General features: G+C 42.8%; 1 protein-coding gene across 2 annotated transcripts; it reads left to right on the forward strand.

Annotated features, from left to right (window-relative positions):
• Positions 1-164: 164 nt before the first annotated feature.
• On the forward strand, positions 165-18,046 carry LOC123759073 (fatty acid-binding protein). 2 transcript variants are annotated; one of them, XR_011228586.1, is made up of 6 exons: positions 165-279; positions 7,702-7,923; positions 13,835-14,004; positions 14,208-14,309; positions 16,053-16,220; positions 16,429-18,046. XR_011228586.1 is itself a non-coding variant. In XM_045743893.2 (5 exons), exons 2-5 carry the CDS (start codon positions 7,854-7,856, stop codon positions 16,107-16,109), a joined length of 399 nt encoding a protein of 132 aa, XP_045599849.1. In that variant the 5' UTR covers positions 165-279; positions 7,702-7,853; the 3' UTR covers positions 16,110-16,384. The 2 variants fall into 2 exon arrangements, 1 of the variants encoding a protein (XP_045599849.1); XM_045743893.2 differs by lacking the exon at positions 16,429-18,046 and having other exon boundaries at positions 16,053-16,384.
• Positions 18,047-23,645: the final 5,599 nt, after the last annotated feature.

The following is a 23,645-nucleotide window of genomic DNA, read 5'->3' on the forward strand; positions in this document are numbered from 1 at the left end:
ACCGACCAAGCAATTCAGGTGCCAACTGCTCTCCATTTAAACTATTTTGCCACAAAATATACGAAAATTGAAAGAATAAAAATCTGTTTAAAAAATAAAAAAGACAGTCATGACATCACCTAACGTCACTATAATAAAGTAATGTAAATGTAGTGGATAATTTATTAATAAATAGGGGAGATAAATGAAAAAGAAGTATGTAGCAGCTGAGCTCGGCGTGTCCCGGCAGTGCGGGACGACGTGTTGGGTCAGACGTGGACACTCCGTGACGCGGGTCAGGTCAGTGCTCACGGCGCTCCTACACTTTACCTTGTGTACTCGTATTTTATACGAGTACTTTACTCATACTCATTAAGTACGAGTGTGATATACACTACAAACACATAAATATTTATGGAGCGGAAGTTAAATGCAGCATCGATATTTAGTTATGTTTACTCAAGCGTAATTCTTAGGTTATATAACCATTTTATTTAAGTAATATTATATACTGCACCTAAATATATATTTTTCGTCTTGGTGATTCAAACACGCTATGGCGATAAGTTTATTAATCAATTTAATTATTAATGACTAATTATACATTATATAAATTTGAAGGTTATAAACATGGTGAAAGTTTGACCCTGAGTAAAATAACTAAATAACATTAACGTTGTAAGTTAACAAAGCACTGTACTTGTTGAATTAAAATGACATGAAGTTTAACATGGTGAGAGTAACCTTGTATGTTAAACTTGGTAAGTATACCAAGGTTAATTGGTATAAAGGAGGTTAATTTAATAATGTGTAACTTTTTGAGAGTATAAGTGTAACAATTGTGTCTTACACAGGTGAAAGTGCTACCTTGGGTACAATAAGGTGATACAGTAACATTGTATAAGATTATCATTGTATTGCCGGGTGGAGGGTGTCCGGTGACGCCCGGATTACCCATACATATATATGGTACAAAGATGATTATCATAAGTTGTTGAGTTCCTCCATCTCCTCAGATGGCGGGCAGGAACCCTGAATGCAAGTGTGCATATCCCCTCTGTATCGCCACGCTGAGGCGCTGGAAAAGGAAGCTGTAGGGTTTCTTCTTGTTTCAATTATCCTAGAACCCAGTTCCTTAAAAAAACTGGTGGCACTCTTACTCCAGGCGCTGAGTGTCTCAGAAGCAATGGTGACATAATTGTAGTGGTGATCCAGTTCGCAGTACTTACGGGATTTGGCTGATTCCCTTGTGAGTGGCAGCGCCACCTGGTTGTGCAACACTGAAGTCAATGTAGGTGTTAGCCAGGGTTGATACGCACGTGTAGTCCTACACCAACTGCTTGCCATTCTTCCAGGGGTTTACTAGCTGTGATACCATCTGGGCGACCAATAAGAGCAGCAGAGTTACGAGGCATTAGGTAATGGGGCTCTCTTTCAGCTGGGGATCCAGCTGTGGTGAGGCTCCTCTTGATGTCGTTAACTTCACTGTTCCTTGAGTGCCATCCCTAGTAGGCCATTGTGGCCGTACCTGTCTGCCTCCACCTCGCCACACATACATTATATTTGATGTGGATTGGGGCATCAAGGCGGAGGGCCACAGCAATTCAGAGGGCGTGTAGTGTGAGACGCGTGCCAGTTGCCAACATTGGGGTTGCTAACAAGATATCCCCTGCATGTGGGGCTGCTACTGCTGTGAGGAGAGCAATGTCATGTTGTGTTGTTGCATCACCCAGGCACTCTGCAGCAACTTGGTCTACAATGGGGCCATCCCAGCTGGAGTGCTTGTGGGCTTTTGGGGATGGTGGTTGAGGTGATGGGCCTGCTCGAGAGGCCCACTCGGTGACACAGCTTATAAAATTGGGATCATGCACGCCTGCCAACTGATTTAAGTAGGCAGGTAGAATTTCCTTCGCAATTTTGTCGGATGCCGAAGAGGACAGGAAGGATGGTACAGCGATTTGCGTTGCTGTTCGAACTCCGAGTCCCCCAAGTCTTATGGGAATAGAGGCTTGTTTCCACTGTAGGTCATCAAGAGAGAGGTTCAGGTTTTTTTCAAACATTGATTTCAGTAACGGGTCATACTCACTTAGTTTTTGGCTTCTGTAGGATGGTGAACACCTCAGAAAGTACGTTAACCTGGGGAGGGACATATCTGGTGATGAGGTAAAGTGCGTCATTAGCATCAATATCCTCAATCCTCCCATCCATCCTCTTAAGGTCGGCGATTTTCTTATCAAGGACCTCATCTTGACTTTCAACCCCAGGGGGGCTCCTAGGAGTGTGCTGTCTTCAGGTTTAGTTATATGGATAGTTGGCAGCACACCCTCTGTTCTCTCTACGATGCCCTGGTTGGAACATATTATTTCACACTTAGAACAGTTTAGGATGAGGCCTAAAATTGCACCTTGCTCCTGGATTTTTCTGATGTCCTTCAGGAGGGAGTCTTGGGAACCAGCTAGGGTACCATCATCCAAGAACCAGATGTTAAGCTCGCTGGACAGGACCTCTGTGACTTGTTTGATGACTAAGCAGAAAAGGACAGGAGCAAGGGGGTCACCCAGTTGGACGCCTTCTCGCGAGTCAATTTCATATTAGCCAAAAGGTTGCTTTAGATCCATACTGTAGCATGAATGTGCAAAAAGGTAGAGGGAAGGGAAATGACGATGAACTGCACGGAGGACAGCATCCCTCCACACCAAATTGAAGGCATTTTTTAAATCCAACTTGATCAGGGCCTTTTCGTCTGTGATGTTAGTGACGAAAGCTCGAGCTGCGTGAGTTGCCGTCTGGCACCCTTGTGGAATCCCGAACCCGAGCTGTTTTGGCTTTAGCATATTGGCCGCTGCCTTGCAAACTGTTCTCGCAGCAGTCTTTGCGACGAGACGCCGCATGGTATGTTGCCAGCTAGACGTGTTGGTGAATCTGGTTAATTTCACCAAGGAGGCCCTGTGCAATGTCAAAGGATTGAGCATTTGTTTGATGCAGTTAGGTTTTAATCCTGTGAACGCATCTGCTGATTATATATATATATATATATATATATATATATATATATATATATATATATATATATATATATATATATATATATAATATATATATACATATATATAATATACTAATTTTAATTATTTGCAGTATTTTTATATTAATATAAACTATATAATTTTGAAAACAACAAGATCTTAGGAGGACCAGCTTCATAATTACATGACATTGCAATTGTCAGTAATTGACGCCAATTCTAGCTTTCTGCTCGTGACCAGCTGTCGGGGGGAGGAGGGGTAGGGTAACTAGGGGTCACTCCAGGGCAACTCAGTAATTTCGCCAGAGCCAGCGGGGCTGACCTCTTTACTGTGGATTTAAAGCTAAACCTGTACTGGTAAATTAAAAATAAAGTAGTTTTTAACACCGCAAAAATGAGAATTGAAATATGGCATTTTTAATTAATATTTTTACTTATAGTCTTTTTAACACACGACTAATAAATTTTGGCTTAGGACATCCTGTCACATCCAAGGAATGTGCATAATTAATTAACGATATGCTTACATGAGGCCCTTATTAAATAGGCACCTTTGTGTAACAAACCTGCCACCTGCACCGTCATGTTTTGCATGTTTGTAAATACAAATTGATAATTATTGTTATCATATCGTAGCAAACTAAGTCACAAACACAAATCACGATGATAGTTTTGTTTTCCCAGAAAGATAAAATATTTGTTTTATAAATTCTAAAACAAAAATATTTAGAATAGGCTGTTGATGTATAAGGAAATGTATCTACACTCCTTAAAGAATAAAGAAGGCAGCTAAATCTGCATGTGATAAGCCTGAAGTTGAGTTAGATATGGGCATTCCAATCTCGGTTGTACAAGCCGCAATATTTCAGGAAATTAGGGAAGACTGAAGAGCAGTCACTGACACACACAGGCCAGAAAGCACGAGTATAAAGAGCTATGACATGTTTAGAACCGAGAATTATATATATGGGTAGTATTAAACATCCTCTAGACAGTGTGACATTGTAATTGCCAGCATTAGGCTGGGATATCGATATCTATGGCAGGTGGCTGCAGGTAATAATTCCCCCAATGGTGAACATTTTAATTGTAAACTATGTGAACAAGAGCTGGGACATACTCTCCAACACTATATCTGTGATTTTCCTGTTATAAGTGACTTCAGACCTAATGGTATGAGGTACTTTGAGCTCTGTAATTACTTCATACACTCAGGAGTATTGGAAGATATTCTTGTTCTGTAGCCAGAGGAGGCCTAGTGGAGGCTAATACTTCAGGAGGCCTCACATTTCATGTTCTCTCCTGATTTTTAGTCAGAGTTAATCTGTTTTTGTATCGAGGCTGGTATTTGCTCCCCTGATTCCATGTATGACTGTGAGATGTGAGATTCCCATCTCACAGGATGGGAATATTCCCATCCTGTGAGATGGGAATATTAGATGAACTTACAGCTAGTTTTTTTTTTATCTACGCTGTGTAATCTTTGGTATAGATAAGGGTGGCAGCATATTGCCGTGTATACCTAAGCTTGTTAATAAAAAAGAGTATTTCCCGCGCTTTCCCGGCACTGCATTTTATGCGTGAGGTGCGTCTGGCGTTCCTCCGCCAAGCGCAAGATAACAGGGAAGCCCGTGACCTGGGGCCAGATTCACGAAGCAGTTACGCAAGTACTTACGAACCTGAACATCTTTCCTCAATTTTTGACGGCTTTAGTTACATATATTAAACAGTTTACAATCATTAAAATTTATAAATCAACTGTTATTGTTATAAAGAGCCTCCTGGTGCTTCGGAGCTCATTACTTGTTTAATAATTGTAAACAAAACCGCCAAAGATTGAGAAAAGATGTTCAGGTTCGTAAGTGCTTGTGTAACTGCTTCGTGAATCTGGCCCCTGGTTACCAGAGGCTCACCATAGCCCGTGCTTCTTGCCCCACTCCTGTGCCAGGTAAGTTACGGGCTCACCATAGCCCGTGCTACTTGGAACTTGTTCCGAGTAGCTGAATCTATAACAACCTGGTTACAACTCTTCTGAGAATCCCACATAGCCCCGCTCCTGTGCCAGGTTAAGTCCACTACGGGATCACCATAGCCCGTGCTATTTGGAACTTTTTGTTCCAAGTAGCGAATCTTAAACAACAACAACAACCTGGTTACAGTATACACCGGTTAACTGCATGACCTCAGCCACCTCTGTCGTCAAGTGGGCAATAACCGAAACAAATTTTTTTTATATAATTCTTAGCAGTTGGTCACCCAAACACCAGAGACGGACGAACCTCTCCTCCTCGAAGGTTGTAGTGGCTCTGGGCAGGTGACGGGTGGCTAGTCAACCAAGTGCCGGTGCTGGGAGGAGCAGGACGCCAAGCAAGAGAGAACTGGGGAGTAAGCTGGAAGGCTGCCTCGTAGCTTCCACTGTCTACAAGATGGCTGCTTCGTAGCTTTCATTGACTACAATATGGAGGCCTCGTAGCTTCCACTGTCTACAAGATGGCTGCTTCGTAGCTTTCATTGACTACAATATGGAGGCCTCGTAGCTTCCACTGTCTACAAGATGGCTGCTTCGTAGCTTTCATTGACTACAATATGGAGGCCTCGTAGCTTCCACTGTCTACAAGATGGAGGCCTCGTAGCTTCCACTGTCTACAAGATGGCTGCTTCGTAGCTTTCATTGACTACAATATGGAGGCCTCGTAGCTTCCTTTAGTATTTCATTGCTTCCCTTGCTATCCTTACTACATAGTCACAAGCGAAGTCGCTCTGTGACCTCTTGAACCCACTTACTGACCCCTAAGGGGCTTCTAATCAGGTTTAAATTACTTGATAAGCACTTTCTTGCGCTGCGTCATGGCTCACTATCTTGGTTCACTTGAGGTCCCGCTTGAGGCCTCGCCTCCTGCGTTCAGCTCGCCCTCGCCTCAAGGAATGAGAATGTTAATCTCGCCGCGTTATCTATCACCTGTGTGCTTCCCGATAACAGTCTAGAGGTGAGAGTAAATCCCAGACCAGCCCGCCTGTTATACTCGGTGACCTGTCTCCACCTCCCAGTCGATACAGTAGCCCCATCCCCTAGTCACGTTGGTTCGACGTTGAATCAACGTTGCTTTTGGCAACCCGTCCTAGACTCAAGTCCATTACATCCAGCGGTCGACCCCACAGACGCATTCATAATTTTTTACATGCTGTTCATTCAAAACAGGAATGTTCTTAAATATAAATTATTATGATAGCACATTGTACATATATAGGCATAGGTTAGGTGTTTAGGTTCTGTTGGCGATTATTTGTATTTGTAGTACGTGTGTGAAGCATTTACAGCGTTGTGGTTCGACAACCCGTCCTCGACTCAAGTCCATTACATTCAGCGGTCAACCCCACAGACGCATTCATAAATTTTAACATGCTGTTCATTCAAAACGGGAATTTTCTCAAGTATAAATTAATATTATAATATATTAACATATTGTGCATATATAGGCATAGGTTAGGTTAGGTGTTTAGGTTCTGTTGGCGATTATTTGTATTTGTAGTACGTGGGTGAAGCATTTATAGCGTTGTGGTTCGAACAAAATTCGTCAGTGAAGCACTTGTTCCGGATATGTTCGAACGTCAGCAGTTGTGAGTCGTGTGTAAACGGCTTTTCATTCATAAACAGGGGGTTTGGCGGGTGCATGGAATCACTTTTGGATCTTTGTTTGGAGGACGGGCTGGGTTCGAACAAAATTCGTCAGTGAAGCACTTGTTCCGGAAGTGTTCGAATGAAATCAGTTGAGTCGTGTGTAAACCGTTTTTCATTCATAAACAGGGGGTTTGGCGGGTGCATGGAATGGACTTTGGGTCTTTGGAGGACGGGCTGGCTCTTGGATATCGTGGCGACGGGGCTCAGTCCCTCACACCTCGAGTAGTCTAAACCTTCATAATAGGAAAAGATACTTTCGTATTATTAAATACGAAAATATTTAACCTTCCTTCGTGGTCTGACATTGTCACATTACTCATCACGTGTTAATTTCTTCGTGATTTACACGTATATATAAAATACCAGAAGCTGGCGACATAAGACCATCAACGAGCCTTTTCATGCCAAAATTGCAACGTTTTAAATCCTAATCGTGGCTTCTGAGTCCACTTAAAGTTTCAGTACGACAAATTTAACCTCCTTAAACCTTTATTATGCGTCTTTCATGCCACCATTGAAACCTGGGAACGCACGAGGAAGCGCTCCACACACTCCCACCGGCTATTCATAAGATTCGCTCGTCCGAAGCCTCGCATAGAATCCTTAAATAATCTCTTAAAGCTTCATATATACGGGACACGTTCGCTCGTATTAACAACTCACGAGAGAATGTCTTAGTGCATGATAACGTACACAAGCAACACTAAACACGAACAAGAAGACATTTATCTCTACAATTCTCTTCAGGTTCCTTACAAGAGATGCGACGCAAGTCCTACGGGTCGTGAATTATCTTAGGCCTATCGGACACTTATCTTAAACTATCAGAAGCTTCTGATAGTTTCTCCATAATGTACATGTTCCATGATGTTCAGGGTTCTCAAATTAAAACAACGAATGGAAGTAAACTAGACCATGTAGTTAACATACATCTGTTATTACTTTTGTCGTATAAGCAATGTTAACCAGGTATTCCTCTATCTCCTGAAGCAACACTACTTCCACTCTCATACTTCAGGTTACCGTTGTCACTACCGGCCCTTACGTCATCTTGGCAACGCCAACCATACCAAGACCAACCACGTCACCCACCAGAAAGCGACAGTAGCAGCAGCAGCAGCAGCAGCAGCAGCAGCCCCAGAGCCTCGCCCTGCAGACAGGAGCAGCAACATGGAGCACTTGGAGGGGAAATACCAACATGAGAGATCCGAAAACTTCGATGAATTCCTCAAGGCCATTGGTAAGTCCTCCGCTGCATAGTAGTTATTCCAGAGATACTGGTGTTGAGTACAGTAGTCGACTTCTGCTCTGAGGTCAAGGTTCGACTCCCTGCACACACGAGCAGTGTTTCCTCCATTGCAGTTTAATTTTTGCTAATGGGATTTTTTCTATTTATCCTATCCTCTTGCTAATTAGTTTATATAAATTGTAAAACAATTCTCTTTGTCTGGGACAGGAAGCCTGCATCTACGTCTTCTCTACTGACATTCCCCAAGATGCAACTCACAATAGTTGATTGACAGTTGAGAGGCGGGACCAGAGAGCCGAAGCTCAACCCCGCAAGCACAACTAGGTGAGAATGACAATTATCTAACTCCTAGTTTACTTAATGCTAGGTGGACAGTAGATGAAAGGAAACGAACCTTCCAGTAAAGGATGCAGTCTCCGTGGTGTAGTGGTAAGAGCAGTCTCCGTGGTGTAGTGGTAAGACACTCGCCTGGCGTTCCGCGAGCGCTATGTCATGGGTTCGTATCCTGGCCGGGGAGGATTTACTGGGCGCAATTCCTTAACTGTAGCCTCTGTTTAACGCAACAGTAAAATGTGTACTTGGATGAAAAAACGATTCTTCGCGGTAGGGGATCGTATTCCAGGGACCATAGGATTAAGGACTTGCCCGAAACGCTACGCGTACTAGTGGCTGTACAAGAATGTAACAACTCTTGTATATATCTCAAAAAAAAAAAAAACGTGCCCAATCATTTCTGTCCCACCAGGGACTCGAACCTGGACTGCCCGAGTCGAGAACGAACTGTACTACAGGACCCCCTTGGCTCACCTTCATTCACTTCAGTACATTCACTGATCGTGGATATTGTCGACTCACAGTCGCCTGGCTCTGGTTCAATTTCCAGGCAGGACATGAGACGTTTCCTTTCATCTGACGCTTCTGTTCCCCTATCATAGGCACCCGAGAGTCAGGCAAGTGTTGTGGGTTGCATCCTTGGGAAGGTTTAAGGGGGACCTCTGTAACCCTAACAGTTCTCCTGCTGTGGGGAAACACTAACGTGAACCATAGCCTAAAAGGTTTGGTTGATGAATGATTCTAGTACTTTCCCTCTGAGGATGCTCAGGTGTTATTTAGTAAAACGCTTCAGGCTGAAAGTTTAAAATTAATCTTAGATATTATTTGTCAACTTCCTTCGCAAGTGATGTACACAGCTTCAACATGTACATATAGAGAAGATTCGTACTAGAATCATTTATAAAATCCTTTCGACTATGTTTAGTAACACTCACATGCTTCCATACATACGTACATCAAATCAAATCAAATGTTTATTTAGGTAAGGTACATACATACAAGAGATTTTACAAAGAGTGATGGATTTATAGATAGGGCTAGTACATACAATGCCTAAAGCCACTATTACGCAAAGCGTTTCGGGCATATATCAGTTCGTCTTATAAAATGTTTCTTTCACATTCGCCCAGGTGAATGGAACAGTTCACGAGCCGCTTTGTCCTGGGTTCGTATCCTGGCCGGGGAGGATTTACCGGGCGCCAAGCCTTAACTGTAGCCTCTGGTCACCCAGCAGTAAAATGGGTACCTGATTGTTAAACGATTTGGCGGGGTTGTATTCCGGAGACCATAGGATTAAGGACTTGCCCGAAACGCTACGCGTGCTGGTGGCTGTACAAGAATGTAACAACTTATACGTATATATAAATTAAAAATAATAAATAAAAATATGCACATGGAGGGAGCCGGTGATCACGCTGGACACGTGATCCTGTGGTCCCGGGTTCGATCTCGTGAGCCGGCAAGAAATAATGGGCGGAGTTTCTTTCACCCTGATGTTCCTGTTACCAAGCAGTAAATAGGTACCTGGGAGTTAGTCAGCTGTCACGGGCTGCTTCCTGGGGGGTGGAGGCCTGGTCGAGAACCGGGCCGCGGGGACACTAAGCCCCGAAATCATCTCAAGATATCCTCAAGATGGATACATGGCGATACATGGTGAAGACACAGGAGTGATACATAACCCAAGGAGTGCAACACCATCAACATGCAATACTTCGCCAATGTTTACAATCAAGAAGCGCGCCAAGTGTAGTGTAGCAACACTAATCATTGCCACATGTGATGCAGGAACTCTTTGTCTTCTTCCCCAGACGTGGCCATACATTTATACAATACTAACCAGCAGATATACATGGAGATGTGTTAGACGATGTATAGTGTAGCGCGTTATGGAGCCCTCGGGTGATTGAGGTGCTGGCGCTGTAAAGGTGTTTCCTTGCTACTTGCCATTTGTTGTGGCGGCCACACCTATGTGGCCGCTTATGGCAGCCACACCTATGTGGCCGCTTATGGCAGCCACACCTATGTGGCCGCCTATGGCAGCCACACCTATGTGGCCGTCTATGGGTGCCACACCTATGGCACTGCGTGTCGTGGGGTGTCAAGGTGAGGCGATACTCCAGGCTTGGTGTCGGACTGGAGGCCTCTCGAGCTGGGCAAAGTTACTGAGGTCATTGTAACAGCTGACCGACCAACTACCAGTTATACTTTAATTCTATACTTCAAAACTTAAGTCAACGGAATTGTCAACCACATTATCGTGGAAATAAACATTTCATTAACTTAGGCATTATAGGAGACTCGAGCCGCCGACCTTCACTGTGTGAGGCGGAAGCTCTTCCACTGAGCCGTCTGAGAGAGCCGAATAGGAATGATGTCAGAGGCAGCAAACCGCTGCCCAACTGAAATCTTATACTGTACTTCCCCCGCCTCGCTTAATTAAGCACATAGCCATTAGTAGTGGTCCACGCCCTTCCGCCTCACACCGTGGAGTCGGTGGTTCGAGTCTCTTAGTGACTAACTGAACCTGTACATCTTTTCTCAACTATTAGCGGCTTCACATTTATTTAAGAGTTTACCAGGATCGAAACTTACCGATGAAATGTTATTACTGTGTTGTTATCAATAGCGTCCAGGTGCTTCAGAGCTCATAAACTGCTTAATAAATGTAAACAAAGCCGCCTAAGACTGAGAGAAGATGGTGAGGTTAGTAACTACTTGTGTTACTCCATGATGAATCCTGGTGCTCTAACTGGTTGGATCCTCAAGAGTAAAGGGTCTTTACTCTTGAGGACCCAACCAGTCCCTACCAGTCCTTCCCAGTCCCAACCAGTTCTTCTTTGTCAACACGGAGAAAGAACTGAAAACGAATACAATTGTACAAAAGGAGATGACAGTCAGATGAGACCATCATTATGCGAGGCTGAGTAAGAGTGACACGTTTGTCAATACTCCGGCTCATTTGCATTCAGCTGAAGCTTTGTTGATAACATTTATGGTGGAGAGGCGAGGACCGCCATTACTCCCCCGGGCTGTGGGGGTTCATTTAGTGCGGAGGGGATGTCTGGGCAGGTTCCCACCCCAGTGAAGGGGGCGTGTGCAGCGTCTCCAGTCATATGCAGGCGATGAGTCACAATAACGTGGCTAAAGTATGTTGACCAGACCACACACTAGAAGGTGAAGGGACGACGACGTTTCGGTCCGTCCTGGACCACAATCGACTTTAGAATGGTCCAAGACGGACCGAAACGTCGTCGTCCCTTCACCTTCTAGTGTGTGGTCTGGTCAATGTCTCCAGTCATCTCTGGTGCTTGCCCTCCAGGTGCTTGGTATTCAGGACGTCGTGCAGCAGGGAGCCGCCGCCCTCCTCCTAATGTTTCTCGTATCCTTCTATATTTAGTGTGTCGTCTTTCAGTGCATGTGTGGGTGGGTGTAATTGTGTGATATGTTATCGTGTTATCAGTAATTGTGTGATATGTTATCAACCTACACCAAACGAATTTGGGTAGTGGGTAGAATATAGTTGTGCATTAATTCTACCCACTTCAAGACTCCGAACCAATATAGAAGCATCAAGAGGAAGTATGGGCCAATAGGCCCTCTGCAGTTACTTCCATTCTTATGCTCTCATATCCAATTAATACCCATAGTTTCGTGTTCTGGCTTGTATTTGTCACAAGTTTGTTCACCTCATCCAAAACTTATGTACCAAACCTCATCCAAAGGATATGTACTCCATATATAAGTAAGAACAGATTGAATGTTCATCATTACATATCAGTAGCTTTACACTAATTTCCATCCAGTAAATATTCACACAAATGGAGGAGCAAAAGACTTCACGCAATTCGCTGCTTATAGCATTAATTTAGTTGGAGTTCTGTGAATGCAGATGTGAGGCTGCGTCTCCCGACGGGGTGATGTACTTGGAATCCGATGGTATTATTATTATTATTATTTTCTACCACAGACGTGGCCACACATTTACAATGCTAACCAGAATATATACATTTTCTTCTGTCCTCCATGGACAGGGTGAGAGATTTGTCAAACGTACAGTTCAGAGATTTATTGAACAACCACAGAAGGTGATCGTAGTGCTTTTAAAATGTTAGGCTCAGCTACATACGTAAATACATAGATACATAGATTTATGAATGCATTAATGTGAATTTATAATGGTGAAATGCAATTCTGATCAGCTTTATACTTTAAATCCAATGGTGTGAGGCCGATAGCAGCCTAGTCTCTGAGGGAGGATACGTCACACCTTAAATTCTTCCCACTAGCAATCTTCCCGTCCTCTGCCTGGTGTTGGTGTTTTACCAAGTGATCCACGGAGTTCGTCGACGGCCTCGCCAGCAGATTAACTCATTACGAAACCAGTCAATGAGTTGGGAGGATGGTGGATGTGAGGGTGGCGGCGGGCGACCTGTGATGACCACGGCTCCTAGCCTAACATTTTAAAAGCACTACAATCACCTTCTGTGGTTGATTGTTCAATAAATCCCTGAACTATATGTTTAACAAATCTCTCACCCTGTCCATGGAGGACAGAAGAAAATGTATATATGCTGGTTAGCATTGTTAATGCGTGGCCACGTCTGTGGTAGAAAATAAGCAAAAAAATGCATAGCTCAGAGCAACCCGACCGCCTAATAGAACGTCGCATACTGACGCATACTCTACCTAAGGGCAAAAATCGTCGTACTAGAAAATGGTAGCGGCTCGCGAAATTGACATACTGTTCCGTTTTCTGTTTTGGGTCCTCTGGTAGGTTAGGATAAGGGGCACTTTAGTACGACAGTTTCTTGATTTGGGGAAACCTTAGGAGGACGGGCTGGTCTCATATACACGTTGACGATGAAGCTAAGCATTCATGGATCGTTTCTGTGGCTTCAGGTAAGCAGTAAAGGAATGTTTCACCGGAAGCGCCTGTGGCTACCTCCCTCACAAGGTGAGGATGATCATATTTTATATGTTGATGAATGACTAGGACTAGATCGACATTCTGTGAGATTTTTACTCTGGCTATCAACTGATCAAATCCTAATTCAAAAAGTTGCCAGCCATTATATTAGGTAGTTATCTCCAAGTTTAGAGTGGCAACATTTTGAAGGAGTCCACCCAAATGGTGTTAACGAAAATAGAGCCAAAATCCCTCCTCCAGTAAACACACATACCTGGAGTGGGTTCCGAGGGTCCTGTTACTCCCCCAAGAGCTTGGTTGGTCCGGCACCTTCTGACAGAATGTTTCTTTTACACACGTCCACTTTTGTTTCAGGAATACGTATTATGCCTGTTGGGAGGATATTGAACAGCCATGGACCTCTGATGTTCATACAACGTTCTCAGATTGTTCCTATGTCACCTCTACTCTTCACTGGGTCTATTCTGCACCAAGTGAACTCGCTTCCCTCATAAAGCGACAAGTACCTCAAATGAAGCAGCCTGTATTCATTACACAACCTCACCTTCACTAGTCATCTTATTCACCTCATCGGACCTTCGCTAAACCAGCACAACACCTCTGCTAAATTAACGAACCACTAACGTAGTCCGTTATCCACAGGAGTCCCGCTGATTCCCCGGAAGCTGATGTTAACGTCGAAGCCAGATGTGGAAGTTGTTCGAGACGGCGACCGCTGGACGATAAGGATGCTTACGCTAATCAAGACTATCGAGTACGCCTTCACCCCGGGAGAAGTCGTCAAGTCGGAGACTATGGGCGGCCTGGCCGAGGTGGGTGCCGTCGGCCTGGTCGAAGGTGGGGTGCCGTCGGCCTGGCCGAAGGTGGGATGCCGTCGGCCTGGCCGAAGGTGGGGTGCCGTCGGCCTGGCCGTAGGTGGGGTGCCGTCGGCCTGGCCGAAGGTGGGGTGCCGTTGGTCTAGATCAATATCCCCCTAATAAGTATCCTTCTTAAGTATTATTGCATGTGCCAACAGAACGTGTTCAGCGTGGAGGGCTCGTGCATCAGACAGACACAGAAGTCAGCCAACTACACCACAGAGATCGTCAGGGAGTTCTCGCAGGAGGGCCTCGCTATGGTGGGTCTCTCCTACCACAATAATAAGCTTGTTAATTGATAAATATAAAATGAACAAATAGAAATAACAATGTAATGCTAATTTAGTATTAATATTGTTTTCGAAATCTTAAGTTCTTAAGTTTTATATATTATTAATATATTTCTTACATGACTACAGTAATTTTATTTAAAAAATATTAAAATTAATTTAAAAATCTCCTTAAATTATCAGGAGCAAGCACTCTGCCAATATGAAGCTAGCTCAAAGAACATACTAAGAACGTAAGAATTAAGGAAATAAGAATGCAGGCAGGCAGGCCTGCCTGCCATATGAGGCAGCTTTAAATTTCATATATACTGTACAATAATTATCACCATGTTGCTAGTAGCCTAAACTTCCTATTGAATTTTGTTGTTATTGTACATTCTAGTTTTGAGGTTTCAGTTGGGATGTTTGTGTTCAGTTGCTTTAGTTTTAATATGGTTTGCCAGTCAGTTTATTCATGCAATATACCACACAGTATATTTACAATTTGCCAGACTAGTTCATTCAGACAGTATACTAACCACTTCATTCAGACAGTATTAACTAGCCCATTAAGACAATAATGTATTAACCAGTTTATTCAGTATACTAACGAGTTCATTCATACAGTATATCAACCAGTTCGTGCATACAGAGCACTGACCAATACATGGAATTCTTAATCAATTTATTAATGCACTAAAAACTCTACATAGTAGCACAACGTGTTAAACAGCGGACGGTTAATTCATACTCCTTCAAATTCATTTTAGATAACACTTTATTTGTTGACAGATATACATTTGCATTGATGTTGCTTCCCTAAGCACTATGAAGGTTTTCGTCATGTAGAATAGTTAGTCATGCAGGGGGCAAGTGATCAGTTACCCAGCATTCTCAAATTTGTAATGGGTTGAGGGCTTCTTCGAGAACACGGGAAGCGATGCACTTTTTGCAAAGCTCCAGGTACCTCATAACTCAGGTGTGAAAGTACATTCAATAATGCAATTTTGAAGATGTGTTTGACCCAGTTCTTGCTCGCAGAGTTTACACACATATGGAGTACTCAGTATTGGGGAATTCGTCATTTGTAGCCATCTGCCACAGGAAATCGTAGACTAGCCTAACATGATCCTGGTAATTAACGCTATCACTGTCTGGTGGACGTTTTGTGAGGTCCATATAGGTGTCTGATCTAAACTGGTCATAACTGCAGTAGTGGACAAGTGCTTTTCGGTCTTAGGAGAGACGTCACACACTCTTCTCAAAGCTGAATGTTTGCAATAATAGGTTTTGATAAGAGAGGAAGGGTACCTATGCCTGGTTTATTTTAATCTTTGTTGCTTGCTAATTTGGTTGCTATATCTGTCGTATAGATTAGCAAAAGAAACTACGGCTCTAGCCTATATAATTTGCGTCAGTCATATTTCTTGATTATTGCAATAGGCTACGTTATTTTTAAATACAGCACATGCTTTTTGTATAATTATTTGTATTAAAACTAAAATAATACAGATGTTAACATGCATATAGTACACCAAATTCATTTATTAGAGCTTATAGGAACACTGAAATACTTAATTCAAAACTTTTAACATTATTATTATTGAACAATATGCTGATAATATATCATTTGTTTTTCTAAACGAAATGGTTTCATATATCCATCCACTACGTTTACGAATATCTTTGGCAGTGTCACTTTTTAACCTCTACGTGATGATGTTTCTTTTTCAGACACTAACTCACGTGGAATCGGGGACTGTGTGTCATCGATACTTTAAGAGGATCTAAAAGTTTTAAGCAGCTGATGCTCTTCTTTGGTGTTCATTCACGAAGAAACGAAACCTGCGTGATATTGATATTAAAGAGGATCTAACACGGCGTAGTTAAGCCTTGCTTCTCATATGCCATATGCTCATATTCTCATATGCTCATTTCCTGCCCGAAACGCTTTGCGTAATAGTGGCTTTAGGCATTGTATGTACTAGCTCTTATCTATAAAGCCAACAAACTTTGTAAAATCTCTTTATGTATGTACCTTTGCCTAAATAAAAATTATTATTATATTATTATTATTATTATTATTATTATTATTATTATTATTATTATTATATCTTGAGTCAGGAAGCGTCTTCCATCTCTACTTGAATGGATCCAACTCTACCATATATTTGTTTTCTCCTGTGTGTACAATATTTTGTACATTTCCCCTGGAGACTGCTTTGCTATGATAACCAGCCCACAGAAGAAAATAATCAAATTTAATGCTATTAAATGAGATGAAGAGTACCAATTAGTATTATATGTTGCTGTAGAATGTCTTATGGCACTTTATATAAGGTAGCCATGTCACACCCACCCGGATGTTGAGCAGGTCCTGTTTTGACTAACGTCATTTGCTTGGCTAACGTTATTTGGATGCTATGTTGAAATTCCTGGCGTACAGCTCTGGGAGTGTGGAACGTAGTGCATTATAAAACCTCTCCAAAAAACCTTATGGACATAAATATCATATATTGTCTAACAAATGAATAATAAATTATTTTAATCGCACACGATAAGAGTTATCGTCATTTACTCAGAGGCTTAATACGTATATATTTCTAAATATATAGTTTTAAAGGGTCCCTTAGTACAGTCTGGTTCGTTCTCGACTCTCCTCCGTCCCATCCCAAAATCCTTATCCAGATCCCTTCCATGTGCTATATAGGTGTGGTGGCTTAGGCGGGTTCACATGATAGTTCCTTTCCCCTCTCGAATCTCAGTCGAGAATTCAGAGTTCGAATCCCAGGCAGGACAGAAATGGTTTGGCACATTCCCAATCACCTAATGCCTCTTTTCACTGTTGTGGGGTCAGTAATTTGACCTCGTGGGGAAGAGGGGCTCAGTATAAGCCTAATGTATATAAATACACTGGCTGCCTGTCCCCAGACAGTGAATTGAATTATTACATTTTTTAAATTATATATTATATAAAAAAATTATATATGCATAGAAGATGTACATGAATACATGACTAGCAAAGTTTATCAAAGCAGCTCATAATTACATATATAAAGTCCAAATACGCCGTAATGTGTTACTGTGATACTAGTAAAGGTAAAACTTCAACAATGTTTTGATCAGTATCTCATCTTATAGTATGACGTGGGGGGGGGGGTATGTCCATATGCACATACCTTGTGGTGTTAAGAGGGAATGGTGATACCGTGGAACCCTGCCCATAGTTCCCAGAAATCAGGATAATTGAGCATCCTTCTGAAACTTCGACATCCCTCGGCAAGTCCCTAATAATCACTTAAGACGTCTAATGATGCCAACTGAGGCACTCTGCTAGACAAATAAACGCAAACTCCTTGAATCTTGTTCTCCATTTGGTCGACGGGAGACATCTCCCGTCACGCAGGGTGCAGTCGCACTTCCACAGATCTCCTAGTATCAGCTCTTGATACTGGTAATGGCTCAAAAGGGCTACCACTTAAGGGCTATTCATGCCCGTACCACCTTTTGGGTAGCTTAATCCTCATCATCAAATCTTCGTTCAGGCACACTTTCTGTTCCAGGTGAGCACAACGGGCTCACTGTAGCCCGTGCTGCTTGGAACTTTTTGTTCAGAGTAGCTGAATCTAAAACAACAACAATCTTGTTCTGAACATTGTATACAGCACCATGAGAAAGTATGTAGATTACTTCCGAAAATTAATTTTTTTAAATACAATTACACGTACTCTGGGTCTTTCCTTTACCTTCGTTAATTTGATATTAATATTCATGTGATGGCGATAAGCAAATATGGCTAATTGACTATATAGCGCTGGAAAGGGACATGAGGCTGCGGTGAATGAAAGGCGCCTAGCCACATGGATCGAGCGAGACCCTCGCTATACAGCAAAATTAATTTACCTTGCATTGTAATAGAGGCCACTGGTGGGACAAGAAATGGGAACAATTTAAGAAAATCTCCCTTTGAATTGTAGATTCATAGACAATACAATAGTGCAACAGCGGTAAATCAACGAGATCATTTTAAGAAAACCAAGATGATGATATGGGAAACATATTTAGGAAAAATATTAATCTGCCTGTTAGGAAGATTGGAAAAGGAAATGCAAGTTGACTCCTTTGTCCCTCCGTGAATATAATCGAAGCCTTATGGTTGTCTCAAGACTAGGCGTCTCGTCGAACAAGACTAGACAAAAAAGTAGGAACAGGAGTACATAGGTAGAAGCTAGAAAGTCAAACTAGTCGAAGAAATATAATCAAATGTCTCATGTACATGTGGTCAAGTGGAATGCACTGAAAGATGAACGGTAGAAGTCAACTCATCCACAACTTTAAAGCCAGATTTGTCAAAGAATCCGAACACCAGGAAAGTTAAATTCTAATGCAACAGGTACGTGAAGCTAGCAGACAAGCCATAGAGAGCTTCACATTCCCGTAGTCACCTAAGTACATTTTAGGGTGGTGTTACAATAGAGCGGTGTTACATAAGCAGGGTCAGGTAGCCTCTCTCATGTAAGCCCTCACCCCCAACGCCATATCGTACACAAGACAGATTTGAAAACCTACATGACATTTCCTAACCAAACCCAACCGAGCCTAACCTTGACGATAGATACGGTTGTGATAATGGGAACCCTAACGATAGATACGGTTGTGACAATGGGAACCCTAACGATAGATACGGTTGTGACAATGGGAACCCTAACGATAGATACGGTTGTGACAATGGGAACCCTAACGATAGATGCGGTTGTGACAATGGGAACCCTAACGATAGATACGGTTGTGACAATGGGAACCCTAACGATAGATGCGGTTGTGACAATGGGAACCCTTACGATAGATACGGTTGTGACAATGGGAAAACGAGCTGTGTAGAGCCGTGTTGTGTACGACGTGACCCTGAGAGGGCGCTGGCAGGGGAACGGCCGCGTCCAGCCATCACAGAGTAGACCTCATAGTTACTAGAATTTTGTGACTTTCCAATCACGACGTTTGCTCATAACAGTAAGCAAGAGAGTCGGGTGTATCTTGCATGGTGTGGTGAAGTGATACATGTGTCCCATCAGTATTATGGACGTGTTGGACCATTCATCAGTGGGTTGTGTTCGGGTAAACATTGCAGCGAGACGTCACCAAGTGGCGCCCCAAGCCCTATCTCTTAAGAAATTGGGGGCGCCAATGGACTAAAGTTCGATCATGATGTCAACTATCATGTAAGTACAGCTGTATTTGATGTAGTGAATATAAAACAGTAAGATGTTGTTGGTAAGATTCACGAAGAGGAAGGTGCCAGGTCAACCTGTTTTCTCGAATAATACAATGAGGGGATTTTGACGTAACAATTCAATGGGCAAAATATGATGTCCCATAAATCAGAGCTGCTCGCAAACATTCACGTTTTCTGCGCTTGGGGTAGTACTAAATTTTAAACCCAAGCGCAGGGTTTTCTGCGCGTACTAAATTGGCAATTTAGTACGGCATTTTCTGTCCGTTGTGGCTACTTTAGTGGACGGGCAAGAAGCGAGACCGTCGTTCTCCCATCCAGCCCAAGTGCAGTTGTCTTGATAATGAGTGAAAGACTCGTACTTTAAGTGAGAAAGAAGTCTGTGTAAACAACTGGAGCCTCTGTCCTTCACACCAAACTATTTGCAAGAAACTCTTTACTATCTTTAATTACGCTCAACTCTTTAAGGCAAGTGTAACATGCTATTTTTTTAAGCTAGCCACAGATTTAAAATTATTAATTACGTTAACAGAGTCTATTTCATGTGGAATCCTTCTCATGATGCACTCTGAATGCATGCGTGAGAATATGGCGCCAAGATCCTCAACACAACCTTATAGATCTGACACGAAGTGGAGTCTACACTATTTTATCTATCATACTACCATGCGAACAGAGCCACACACACACACACACACTATATATATATATATATATATATATATATATATATATATATATATATATATATATATATATATATATGCTTTTTATCTCCTCACCAAATGCCTATCCCTTCCGAGGCTAACCTACTTTCTGAGGTGCGCCCCATCTTACAACAACCCAAAGCTTGACGAGTATGACCTCCTACTGAAGACCATGCTGGAAAAAGTTGTTAACCTCTCTCTCAACGAATGCCAGTGGAAACAAGCCACTCTTCCTGTCAGGCTCGGTGGCTTGGGTGTCCGCACCGCCACCCAAATTGCAGTCCCAGCCTTCCTGTCTTCCTCCTCAGCATCAGATGACCTGGTTAAGGAAATTCTACCTGACACCCTGAGTGATGTAGCGGGGATACAGGACCCCCACTACACGGAATGTGACACGAAATGGGGTGCCATGACAGACCCAGCACTCAGACCAGCCATGCCGAAAGCCAAGAAACAATCCAGTTGGGACAGCCCCATTGCAGACAAAGAAGCCACAGCTTTGCTGGAGGCAGCAACAACCCCCAGTGATCGTGCACGCCTCACAGCTGTGCAGGCTCCCCATGCAGGGGACTTCCTTCTGGCAGTCCCTATGTCTGCGACAGGCACACGTCTTGATCCGCAGGAGCTCCGTATTGCAGTCGCTCTCCGCCTTGCTGCCCCTATCCACACTGTTCACAGGTGTATTTGCGGCGAGGCAGATGCTGACGAATATGGATTGCATGGCCTGCACTGTGGAAAATCGGGTGGTTGGCACACTAGACACGACGAAGTCAACGACATCATTAAAAGAAGCCTTGCCTCTGCTCAGTGTCCAGCGGAGAGAGAGCCCCGCAACCTACTGAACCGTGACTCTGTTAGCTTTGCCGGCCGACCAGACGGAATCACACTGCGTCCGTGGAAGGGTGGCAGGCAGTTAGCATGGGACTATACTTGCGTATCCACCCTGGCAACGACATACATCACCCTCTCTGCCGGCACGGCAGGAGCCGCAGCGACACACAGAGAAAAACAAAAGTCAGTCAAGTACAGGCAATTAGATCAAAGGTACAATTTCGTTCCAATAGGGTCTGAGACCCTAGGCCCATGGGGTGAGAGTGCAAGAAGGTTTCTTAAGGATCTTGGTTCCAAGCTCATTGACACCACAAGAGACCCTAGAGCAGCAAGTTTTCTCTTTCAGCGCCTCAGTGTCGCGATCCAGAGGGGAAATGCCCGCTGCATCCTCGGTTCCTGCCCGGCGTCGGAGGAGTTCGAGGAAATCTACAGCCTCTAGGAAGCGAACTTTTTCTTGTGTCCTCTTAATGTTCATTTTTTGTATAAAATCAGATATGTAACTGTATAACCTTGCATAATAAAGTGTACATCATAATAAAAAAAAAAGGGGGTGGTAGGAGAAGTGAACACTCTTTCGTATTCAGAGTTAAATGTCAAGTTTTTCCCTGAGTGCTCTGTGTTCCCTTCTCTGAGGCTGTGGGTCCCTATAATTACACCAGTGGTGGTACCCCCCTATATATATATATATATATATATATATATATATATATATATATATATATATATATAAATATAATATATATATATATATATATATAATCAGTATATATGTATATATAATCAGTAGACTCCTGAATGATGATTGGAACCTTTCCACGGCTGCCCACTGGATGGGTGTAGGGTACTTGATAGGCAAGTTAATATTGTACGTAATTGGCTCGACTAACTCGCGTCCCTTGTGTTAGAGCCTCTCCAGGTCACGGTGATGTTAGTTTGATAAACTGTGACGATACTGTCGCTTTATTTATGTTAAATTATGTAAGGGCTATAGATAACTTGGTTAGCTATACGAATTTTGGGGCTAGAATTCATTCCGTGCCTCTGTACCCATTCCACTGTCATACACAGGATTGTGTATGACAGTGGAATGGGTACAATCCTATGCCATGCCATGGATTGATGGCATGGCATAGGATTGATTGTATGCATGGGGGTGCATGTTCAGTAAACAAAACAAATAAAAAAGCTGGCGAAACGAAAAGTCTACAATTGGAATGAATAGAAAGTGTTCAAATTAATGTAATGCGTTATATAAAAATAATTAAATGGATTAAGGAAATATATCGTTATCAAGCACTTATGATGATAATTATTTGTTAATCAACAGCCGAAATTCTTTGGCTATTTTCTTTTATTGTTGGCAGGGTTGGTAAGTTTAACGCGCCTCATGTTCCCATGCTCGACAGACAGTTCCGTTCTCTGTAAAGAATATTGAATAAGAAAACTATCTCTGAAACGGGGGTGACCTCGATAATTATATAATAATACTAATTCATTGTGTCGGGGGACAAGTAGCCAGTGTATATATATTTTAGGCTTGTATCGAGGTACCCTTGCCCCTCAAGTTCGAATTGCTGACCTCTCCTCTCAGGATGAGAGGAGAGGTCTCCCCACAATAAGCTGACTGGGTTCCTGTTTACTGGTAGGTAAATAGTGCTATGAGGTCATAGGAAACGCCCCCAACCATTTCTGTCCCGTCCGGGATTTGAACCCGGATTTCCCTATTGTGAGTCGAGAACGAACCCGACTGTACTAGTTTTCAACGCGTTCTCGGACCAAGTCCATTCCACTCGGCGGTCGACCCCAAAAACGCATTCGTCCATTTTAACATGCTGTTTATTCAAAATAGGAAAATTCTCAAATATAAATCAATATTGTTATATATTAGCATACTGTGCATATTTAGGCATTGTTTAGGTTGGGTTAGGATTTTAGGTTCTCTTGGTGATTATTTGTATCTGTAGTACGTGGGTGAAGCATTTACAGCGTTGTGGTTCGAACAAAAGTCGTCAACGAAGCACTTGTTCGAGAAGTGTTCGAACGTCATCAGTTGTGCAACCCGTTCTGACACTAGGCTGTTTAAAGCAGCGACCGTCCTCTCCCCAGACGCATTCATCAATTTTAACATACTGTGTATTAAAAATTGGTTTGTTCTCGTATATAAATTATTATTATACATAAAAATTCTATGTATAGTTAGGTGTTTAGGTTATGTTAGCGATTATTTGTATTTGAAGTACGTGGGTATTGTGAATTGTGGTTAACACACAGAACATGAGCGAAACACTTGTTCCGGATGTGCTCGGAAGGGGTGAGTTGTGAGTCGTGTGTAAACCTGTTTTTCATACATAAACAGGGGGTTTGGCGGGTGCATAGAATGGACATGGACCTTTGTTTATGAGGACGGACTGGGTCTTCACTATAACTTCTTTACAGTTGGATTGGGGATCAATGTAGCTTTACACACTCTTGGTACTCAGTGCGACTGTAACACATTCAAGTTATTTGATGACATAACTATGGCCAAAAATACACCAGGAGCGTTGTCCGGTGTTTTAG

The sequence above is a fragment of the Procambarus clarkii genome, chromosome 15 (genome assembly GCF_040958095.1).
Source record: "Procambarus clarkii isolate CNS0578487 chromosome 15, FALCON_Pclarkii_2.0, whole genome shotgun sequence".
Lineage (NCBI taxonomy): Eukaryota > Metazoa > Arthropoda > Malacostraca > Decapoda > Cambaridae > Procambarus > Procambarus clarkii.